The following is a 10681-nucleotide window of genomic DNA, read 5'->3' as shown; positions in this document are numbered from 1 at the left end:
TGTCAAAGTTTGAAAAGCAATATCCTGCGAGTATATTTAGGACTCCATTTGTAAGAAGCAATTCTTCGGAAGTCTATATCAGAATTATAATCTTCATCCGATGTTCTTCCTTATACCAAATTGTTATTGTCAGTTATGCACAAAATGGACATCGGATGTTATAAATATAGTTCACCCTTTCCGTACCGCAGTACGTTTCGTCGAAGAGTATTGCATGGCGCTAAGCTGTAATTCGAATTTACTCATTTAAGTGTTACGTATTTAAAGATTTTTCTGATATATTAATTAAAAATGGAAGTTTAATTTTTAGTACACATAAGCTACACATAAGCCAACATTAAAAATTTATACGTTCATATTTAAATTCCCGTCTTTTGCCGTTTGCACTGCACGCACCTTCTACTTCGATTTATTCCTACTAATTTATAAATTGAAAGTAAAAAGTCTTTCGGTCAACCTTAGTAGATTATTATTGCGATAATTATTTTTTTTATTTTACATGTATACTGTAAATAAAATATCTAAATACACTACTACTACTACTACACACTTTCGAAGAATTGTTTTTGAGTAAAGGCGCATTTAATAACTTGATTATACCCTTAGAGGAATCAATTTAATAACAATGTAATATAAGGAACAGCAAATGGATGCCGTCCAACTCCGGCGCTAGTAACGAGAGTTCATAATATTGTTGAGCATAAAGCATTCATATACATTACATTCACGCATCGCCCGCTCTCCATCCCTCGCCACACTTCCTGTTACACGGTTTTGTTTTACCTAATTACGTCACACATTACCCTGCAACAAAACTACAAGAAAGTGTGTCAGCGCTCCTGCTGCTGCAAGCAATGCTTGTACCCATTTTCAATTCACAAGCCACTCTAAACCCTCCATATACGGGACAGCAAGTGATGCACCACGGTCTGGTTCACTGCTGGGTCACAAATGCATGATGGACTCCCTTTGAGCTTAAACCTATACAGGTACTCTGAGAATCCCCCGTGCCGTGTGAATATTTGGGCCAGACATGTGTCCAACTCCACCGTGCGCAGTACACGGTAGACCGTCTCGGCGTCCGGGAAGAACTTCCTCGTTGTTGAAGCCGTCTCGTCTTCCTCATACCTCTTATTCCATTCGCCAAGTTTGTCCAGCCCTAGCTGTCGCTTGACGAACGAAAGGGGGATCTCCTCGTATTCTGGTGTTCTTTTAATCTTGAGGACCGTGTTGGCCAGCTGTTCCGCCCTCTCATTGCCCTCCAAACCCGCATGCGCTTTTACCCAGTACAATCTTATATCCTTCCCTTTCTCTTTCACAATATTTTCCTTTACTCCCAACGCTGGGGAAGCCGCGCGGTTACGGTACTCGAAATACGTCGCCTGTCAACAAAACATCTTGTTGACTTCCTTGAGGGGTGGTCGTTGGTACCGACTCTTCGTTCCGTAGTAAGTAATCTTGTATAAAGAAAACACTTGCCGGATGGTTCAAACGTGGAATATATATAACAGCACACAATAATCTAAATCTGAGTTACAATAAACTTTTGTTACTACAGCGGTGGAAGCGACGCGTCTAGTCGGTAGGGCACCGCGTCAGAGAGAGATACATAGATTCAAAAGAGAGAGTAGGAAAATAGATGCGTTCTTGAATAATGAGTTTGGATGCGTTCTAATGAACGCCACACTCTTAAAGTCTGGCGTCAAACGGAATTCAATGGTTAAAAAGTTCATTAATGATCTGAAATTAACTGAATTTTTATGAAGATTTTTTGTTTAATTGTTGCATCTAATCTATATGCGTGTAATAGCCGAGTTTTCAGTAGGGATGACCACCTTCGGCTGTTTAAAACATATTTATTGTTTTCAATAAATGTACCAGAGTTCCTTTTTCATTTTTACTAATCTGAAATAGTAATAGCGATCAGTATTAACTAACCAACATCTGAAATAATTAGTAAGTGCTGCCACCATATTCTTTAATTGTCAACAGAAGAAAAATAAGTTTTCATTTTTAATATTTATAATTCTAAATTCAAATTTTTTATATATTCTCAATGTCATCTTCAATATCTTTTCGCATTTCTTATAAATACATAAACGCGAAATGTAATATATTAAATTGTGAAAAATGGCTCGAACTATGACCCTCACAGGTTGGCTACCCCTGGCAAATAGATTGATATGCACCTGTATTTGTTATTTACCCCCTTTAAAGCTTTTACTCCTATTTCCAATCAACCTATATATAGTAATCACTTTTAAATATGTTACCTATTTTTCTATTGGAGTGCCCAATAACTTCTGACAGTACAAAGTTTGCATAGATAGTAAACAATAATTTATTTTAATATGTAGTAATACAAATTTTGTAAACGCTTTTTCTTACTATATTATCTAATTATTTTTTTAATCTGGATTAATTGGTATTGAATTAGCCATACATTTATCTCCCTTTAAGCTTTTACTCGTACATCTATTTCTAATCACCCTATATATTACCAGTTTACATAGTAAAATTTCGTCAAAGTTCTAATCGAGAATTTTACACAGATTTGTTGCGAACCTATCCATAGCGTAAATCAGTGATTGCCAAAGTGGTCTATATCGACCCCTAGGGGTCTATGACAACCTGCAAGGGGTCTACGCCAGCGAAAAAAAATTTGGGGGTCCATGAAATGAAAATGGGGGTGAACCCCCATTTTGCAATCTCCTAACGAAAAAAAGAAACAGACTGGATATCATTAGCCGAGGAGACTAACCCTTAGACCCTAAGATTAACCCTTACAAAATTGACGCCAAATGTTGATAATTTATTATTAAAGCATCAGGTTCATCCCTCTCACTAAAAATATTGACTTATTGCTTATGTTATTTTATTTATAGTTTATTTAATGTTACGTATATTTTACATAACAGATACAAAATTTTATTTTGAGTAGTTTTAATTTAAAATCAATTAATAAATGTATAAATTAACATGTGTTTTTACTTTAAGTTTTTAACACTAAACTTTGCTACAGTTGGAAATTTATAGGAAATCAATATCAGGTAAGTAGGGGGGTCTACCCAACACGGAAAAACATGGCAAGGGGTCTACGACACGAAAAAGTTTGGGGAACTCTGGTGTAAATGTAAAGGATGTAAGAAAACAATACAAGACTTAAATTGTTTATAAAAATATTTTATAAATATATCTATAAAAGACAATATGCTACGCTTTTTTAATAATAGTCACTCTCTTCTTCTTCCCAACTTCGTTTTCGTCCACTACGAGACCTTCAAACTCACTAACCAACTCCTTGAGACAATCAACTTCATCTTTAGTCAATCCAGCGGGTAGTTCGAATTTGGCGAAACCTTCATTTCCCGCCAAATTTTGACACATGTCACGGACGGAATCTTGAAAACCTTCATCAACGTCATAGACAATCTTTTTCTTTTGAGGCAACGACTTAAAAGCATTCTGCCACATTTCCTTTTCTTTTATGGTTGAGTTTTGAATGTAGCGTTCAAAGTCAAGTAGCGCTTTACCAATTTCCTTGTTCTTTGGTTCGAGTTCCAGTGCCTTTTTGTAGTATTTTAAAGCATTTTCTTTTTTACCTAGCATTTCATAGGCTCTTCCATAATAAAATAATCCTTTGCAATGTGTTTCTATATCTATAATTTGGTCTAAGCTGTCACACATGTTTATTATGTATTTAGGCTTGTTTATTTTATAATAACATACGGCAAGATTGATTAGTGATATAACTTTTAAATTTTTTATATCATTCTTTTCAATTTCTGTCTCCGGTTGAGATAGTCTTAATATTGACATGGCTTGTTGATAGTTTTTAATCGCATTTGTATATCTACGTTTATTAAATAAATCTTTTGCGTGGGTATGCAGAGATTTAACTGTTCTTGTTGTAACTTCGAATTTTTTTTGTTCTTCCATTGGCAGGTCATTGAATCTAAAAATTGAAGTGAATTATTATTGTTTTTAATAATAATAGAACTAATTAGATAGATTTTAATCAATAATTTCTGATTTTTTATTTCATAACACAATTTTTATGGTAGAGGATTCGCCTCATTTCCTGTTATTGGCTCGACTGTGATTTATAGAACTACCCACATAAATAATTGTGTAATTAATAGCGTGACTTTGCTAGAATTTTGGAACCCACTACTCTAAATAATTTCTTGATTATCAACTTGTTAACATATACAGGGTGGTTGGTCATAGATGTGAAAATCACTCTGTAATATGTTACATTAATTCATTTTTTTTATTATCATGCGAGAGATCAATACCTTCTAGCAGTACAAAGTCTGTAGTTACAGATAGCAAAATTAATGTCAATGTGTCATCTTTTTTCTTAATATATCTACTGTTATTGTATCTGACAATTCATTATGGTACATCCTGTATCCAACCCTACATTACTTGATAGCAAAGTAAGTTATGTATTCTCTACAAACCTTCACCCTAACCAATCACCCTGTATAAATGTGTATTGAATAGCATGATTTCGCTAATAGAACCTTAGTCAAGTGAAACTTAATGATATATTTTTTTTAAATATCTTTACTAACATATTAGCATTCAGCCAGAGCATGCGCGCCGCCACAAGCGTTATCAATGGAATGACGAATCGGAGCGGTCAATATCCCCCCGTTTCACCGCGCGCTTACCCAAGGCGCGGTACAGCGGTTTGGGTAATATTTTTTACTAATATTTTCTGCCTAATGTATGTATATGACAAAATTAATTTTATATACTTGCCTAGAAGCCGCCTGTACATCCCTTACGTCATATAAAACTATAACAAACAATACAGGCTCTGGTCTAACCCTTGGCAATGCCCCCCGTTCCCCCCAAGCGACCTTCGGCTGCAGAAGCAAGTGGAACCTAGCTGCAGGACCTTTCACTGAAGTCAGACCTACTTCTAGACCCAATAGTATATTGCCCTTACCTAAACGAATGCGCTGAAAGATAATGATCAAAGTCAAAATGAACAAAAAAAAAAGTATACAGATTGATTGGTTATACATATAATATTTTTAAGGGGAGTGAATAGTGGACCTGACAGTAAAACTCTTTACACCTTTTTCCAATCAACCTGTATAAAGCGGTCACTATGAAATATGTTACATACTATTACTATACTATTCATTACGTTATTAATTCTCAAAACATTTATTTTTGTATAGTTTGTTCTATATATTGACAGCAAATAAACTCTACATATAATAATCACCCTGTATAAAATACGTCATATAAATATAATCAAACTGAATTAAATAAAACTTCACAAATAAGATGCCAGAGGAATGCAAGTAAATGAGGCTCAGGGGATTGGCAGTGGACCCATAGCGTGCGGAACAGATGGCCGCTGGGACCAGGAGCGGTTTAACCTATAGTGCAGGGTGTGCAATGCACACGGACGCCGTCGTCTCAGGGGGCACTCTATCTTTATGGATAAAGAGGTTAAAATGTAGCATATTTAATGGAATCAGGCGTTACCTCGCGGAAGTCCATCCTAAGTAAGAAAAGGACCAATATTTAGTCACTTCCTCCCCCAGGAGGAGGTGGCATGTAAATAACAAGCGGCGACGGACTGAGCTCACTTTGTGTTTGCACTAATCGGTGTAACATAACTCCTGAGGATGTTTCGTGGAGGGGTGAAACACGTGTTGAGTAGTTTGGTGGTGGCGGTTGTGTGATTCGCATTGTTTGCCGCATACGCATTTATCAGCGGGCTGGCGGGCGGTGCATTTCATTGCACGACTACCACTGCATGTGCGGAAGTGGCTAAATATTGGTCCTTTTCTTACTTAAAATGTAGCATACTTCCACTGCGGAACTGGAGCGATAAAACCACGATAGAATTACGCCTTGGGTTAAGTTCTATGGGCAGCGAAACAGAAATTCTATACATTTCGCTTCTATTTCGCTGTCCATAAAACTTAAAACACAAGACGAAACATGAACTATCGCGGTTCACCGCTTAGTCTCGCAACAGAGATGTGCTACAGGCATGAAAACAATGAATGTTATTCTGTCGTCATAAGAAAGGCCGTAACTAATACCACACTGTAAGCTATACCTACTTATAAAATAGCTTGTTGGAATATGATAAAACTTTCTTGTTACGACGGCAAAGTTAATAGTCATAGCGGGGGGAGGGGTGAATCAGGCCTGGGAGGCGCCAGGGTTTCATTTCACACGGGCACTACACGAGATAAAGCTGCCCCTGGCTGGGACCTTAAGGTTCTAAAGACCATGGACCCTGAAGAACAGCGTAGAACATCCTCCCAAACGGAGGATGGAGATGAAGGCCGCTTCCAACTGCTTCTATTGGAAATCTATAAGAGTGGCTTAAGTTCCACAGTCGATGTCCTGACTAAAATACTTATACTGAAGTAGGCTTTTTAACAAATATATTTAACAAACTATTCATATTTATAAATAAATTATTAACAGACTTCTTGTTTTAACCTTATTTTAAGACATCACAAAGCAGTTTATTGTGAAAGCTCCATTTTATTATGCCTAGAGGAGTTATATATAGCAAGCTTATTTTTATTTCATCTGATATGTTATACACATACCAAAGGCTTTCCTGAATTCATGGTGAGAGTTGAGTCAAAAGGGATATTGGCTTTTTCCCAATACGCAGCATAATGAAGAGTCACTTCAGCATCCACCGGCACCAGTGGTCCATCACCTGTAATATCACTTATTTTGTCCGGTTATTCAGACACAGACTTCAAAAGATCATCAAAGATGGTAATGTATATTTACTTCAATTTATGTAGGTAGATAGAAAATTGCTGTTAAATATCAAATTTATTACTATCCACTGTTTTATACAATAGTTATATTTTGAGAGATTGCTTTTAGCAATCACACTGCCTATTTGCACTATATTTTTTTAAGTCGTTCTTAAAAGCTTTGATATCTATCTATATTAGGGGATTCCCAAATAATTCTGGTAATCAAGCATAATAGATAAGAGAACCCTTTTCTTAAATAAATATATATATAAATATATACATACCTCACACCACTATAGCCAAATTATTTTAAAAAATGTATCTGTACTCTTTTTCACTATTGATACAAAAATACTTGCCAGTTTATTAACCTTATAGTGGTTTTATAAACATTAAATTCACATCAAAGTTTAAAAAAATACCTAGTGTAATTAAATACAAATTTATATATCTCAATTCTAGTAGACATTTATATACAGTTTTTTATTGTAATCAATGGTTTTAGATTATAAGTAGCATGTTACTTATGGCTCCGAATGCTGGTCTGAGAAGAGCTAGCCAAAATCTCAACAACTCAACAATTTAAATTAAATTTAACGGATGTGTTATAATATAAACCATGTAATTGAGTCAAAAACAATGTTCGAAGTTCGACATGTATCAATTAACTAAAAACTTTTGAATGCTATAAGATTTATTTGATAATTTTAAATATCTTGTGGAACTTTAATATATATATATATATATATATATATATGTGTGTGTGTGTGTGTGTGTGTGTGTGTGTGTGTGTACATTCAGACCCAATACAGTAAATAATTAATATAGTTTAATTGTGAGTACAACAACATTACTTCTTCTTTCTCTGGTTCTTTACTTGGGATAAACTTCTGACCCTTAAAATCAGATTAAGTAAGGAGATTCGAAGAACAAGTTGAGGTGGCAATGGGGAAGTCACTGAGCATGCAGAACCTTTGGGGCCTTAAGAACCTGGTGTGGAGACTACACCAGCAAGCACAGCGTAACACATCCACTCACAAAGTGGACAGATGACCTTGCCACAGTTATTATAACTTCTTGCAGGTCCTGTTGGATATCTATGGAGGAGGTGTATGCTCAGTTATGGACAATTTAGGGCGGAAATAATGACGATCTCCACTCCTAAAGGGAACACCAGATATACAGAAAAGTGGGAGTTTATAAAACAAATTAATTCTTGAAAAACCAACCTTCCTCGATGATAAGCATTTTAATATCTCCACTTGGTACACAGTCTATCATCTTTGCTGCCAATTCACTAAACGAATGGTATTCAGGTGATGAGAGCATCATCTGTTCTGTCGAGCTTTCTATGTTTTTAATTACATCTTCGCAGTCACTGAAAATATCCACTTGTTCATATAATCATCATACATATATTTTTTTTATTTTAAAAGTACTCCTCTCATCTTGTTTTCGGGACAGGGATATACACCCTCCTACTTTCACCTTCTCTCTCTCATCCTATACAATTACTCTCTTTATTTCTTTCATCCTTCATATTTTCTATCATCATTGTCTCCCATTCCTTACCATACTTCCTGTTACTTGATTTTGTTATGCCTAATTGCGTCACCTACCACCCTGCAACAAAACCACAAGAAGGCAGCTCTCCTCCTCTTCCAAAAGTGAAGCGATGTTGCTTCAAGTAATGCTACTATTTCCACTTCGCAAGCCACTATAAGCCAACGGAACAGCAAGTAATTACTTGCATCACGGTTTTGTCGCTGCTGGGTCACAGACACGCCAGGTACATTTCACATAATACCTGTTACAGTAACCGCTTATATATGTCATGAGTAGAATACCAGAAGAGGTTGATTTGATATAAAATTGAGCTCATCTATGATGACATCCTTAAAGTTGCGCTAAATTTAAAACTATAAGTTTTAACAACCCCTCTCTCATCAGGTTTTTTTTTATTGAAAATAAAAAAAAATTTTACCCCAGTAATAGGATTTCTTATGTTTTTGCAAGATAATATAGTCATTGAATGCAAGTGTATTGTCATACTGTACACCATCGCCTATTAAATTTAAACTTAAAAAAAGGTACAGGAGTTAGGTTGTTGAGTAAAAGTTCATTGAACGTATAAGAAACAATGTATTCAATATTGCTAGTGGATTATTGCTAATTGATTTGGTTCTTTTGTTCTTCTGGCTTGTTCCTCGGTTTCTTTGTTCTTTGCTTCCTTTGGCTTCTTTATTTTGCTGCTATATCTAAACATTTTGCATAGTACAATGCGTGGGTGTGTGAGTGAGCCCATATAGATCTGCACATCAGTACTATGTGAGTAAGACAGCACTAGGGATTAATGTTTGATGTACTATTGGTTATTTGGATGATCTACATAAAAGTATAAAAAGCATATCTTTATTTTAGATGCTTAAGTTATGTACATCATTATTAATATTCTTATGCACATAGACCACATTATCATACACTACTGTGATCAAAAAGTATGGTGAAGATGTCATTTAAAATTCTTAGGCATTAGAAAGGTAAGTAATTTTTTTTCTTAGGTTGGTAGGACTTTCTATAACCGAGGTGAGCAACCTTTTTAATCAAAGAGGCCAAATTATATTCTTAAATTGTTTGGCGGGCTGCACATCAAGTAACACTTATTAATAATCTACAAAACTTTTTTGTTTGTGGATTTTGAATTTGGTTATGTACCATGAGACTTAAGATATTCTTCTGAGTATCATGTTCGGCATGTATTGGATAATAGATATAATGAAGTTGTTGGCCAGTCTCCGGAGCTAAATCCCATACAACAATACTGGCTTCAATAATTGTGTATAGATTGCTTATTATTTCTACCCAGAAACCAGAGCATACTTTGTATTTCAGGTTCACTTCTTCTCTAGGTAGGGCATGGCACAAAAAAGGTCGGAAAATACTGATATAGTAATAAATGTCAACATAATTTTAATGATTATTAAAATAGTAAGTCACATTGTTAAAAACAATGTGATATTTTTTGTAGTAACAGAGGCTTAAGAACTTGAAGGCATCACTTTAAATTTTACACTGTAAATAAGGCATAAAAATAGGATACCTGACATCACTAAAATAAATTAATAAAAATATTTAATATAAAAATACCTATTTTCTTCATCCGAATCTAGCATTAAGTCATTGTTCATATTCATAATAGAGTCCGGCCTTTTCTTTTTGAAGTCGGTGTCTATATGAAATTCGGTTTGTGAAGTTATAAGCTCTCTGAAAGTATAAATATTAATGCATTCAATATTAATAATTTAATTAAAATTGTTACACACTTTTGATCAATTTATTTTATGCGATGTTACGATACATATGGTATTGTATAAACTGAAGACATACAACATTTAGGTAACCAGAGATTATTTGAAATCCCGAATTTCATGAAACTCCAATGTAGCTGAATATTACACTAGAAAAATTCAATGTAACAGCATAATATATAGAATGGTTAGCGCAAAAAACACGTTAAAATTAACAAATAAAATAATAAACATGTACTCACTTTAAACTAATTCCTTTCGAAAGTTGTACAGGTTCTTGGTGAATGTCATCCATTTTGTTACAATTAAATTTATTTAAACTAAATAGAAATCAATTGTTTTAATTAAATAAGAAATAAAAAACATTAAAATTTAACATAGAAATTCTTATTTTGCCGCGAAATGAGAGTACATTATAAGAAATTTGTCAAAATGAAGTTTAGTACCGACCATAATCATGAACGTTCAATTACCAATATAATTTCAGAACTAAAACTTTATGAATTTGTTTTGAGCTGTTATAAATTTTTTATAAGTTTTGTCGATAATAAATATTTTTTCTTTCTTTCTAATCAATTCATTAAATATTATCTAAAAAATCATATAACA

At 34.4% G+C, this 10681-nt stretch overlaps 1 protein-coding gene across 1 annotated transcript; it reads right to left on the bottom strand.

Annotated features, from left to right (window-relative positions):
* Positions 1-3182: 3182 nt before the first annotated feature.
* On the bottom strand, positions 3183-10463 carry LOC137927402 (inactive peptidyl-prolyl cis-trans isomerase shutdown-like). Its single transcript, XM_068771201.1, has 6 exons — positions 10315-10463; positions 9912-10028; positions 7994-8142; positions 6600-6715; positions 4771-4973; positions 3183-3955 (listed from the first exon to the last, which is right to left on the bottom strand). Exons 1-6 carry the CDS (start codon positions 10365-10367, stop codon positions 3214-3216), a joined length of 1380 nt encoding a protein of 459 aa, XP_068627302.1. The 5' UTR covers positions 10368-10463; the 3' UTR covers positions 3183-3213.
* Between the last annotated feature and the right edge of the window lie 218 nt (positions 10464-10681).

Source organism: Battus philenor, unplaced genomic scaffold (genome assembly GCF_028537555.1).
Source record: "Battus philenor isolate CCGP_79_NKW_IND1 unplaced genomic scaffold, ilBatPhil1.0.hap1 SCAF_30, whole genome shotgun sequence".
NCBI lineage: Eukaryota > Metazoa > Arthropoda > Insecta > Lepidoptera > Papilionidae > Battus > Battus philenor.
This window is presented reverse-complemented; position numbering and strand designations above follow the sequence as displayed.

Coding starts and splice junctions, on each gene's coding strand:
- LOC137927402 (XM_068771201.1), bottom strand. CDS start 10,367: ATGGATGACATTCACCAAGAACCTGTACAACTTTCGAAAGGAATTAGT. Junction 8,143..9,911: donor GATTCGGATGAAGAAAATAG/GTATTTTTATAT, acceptor GGATATTTTCAG/TGACTGCGAAGATGTAATTA. Junction 6,716..7,993: donor AATGCTTATCATCGAGGAAG/GTTGGTTTTTCA, acceptor GTGATATTACAG/GTGATGGACCACTGGTGCCG.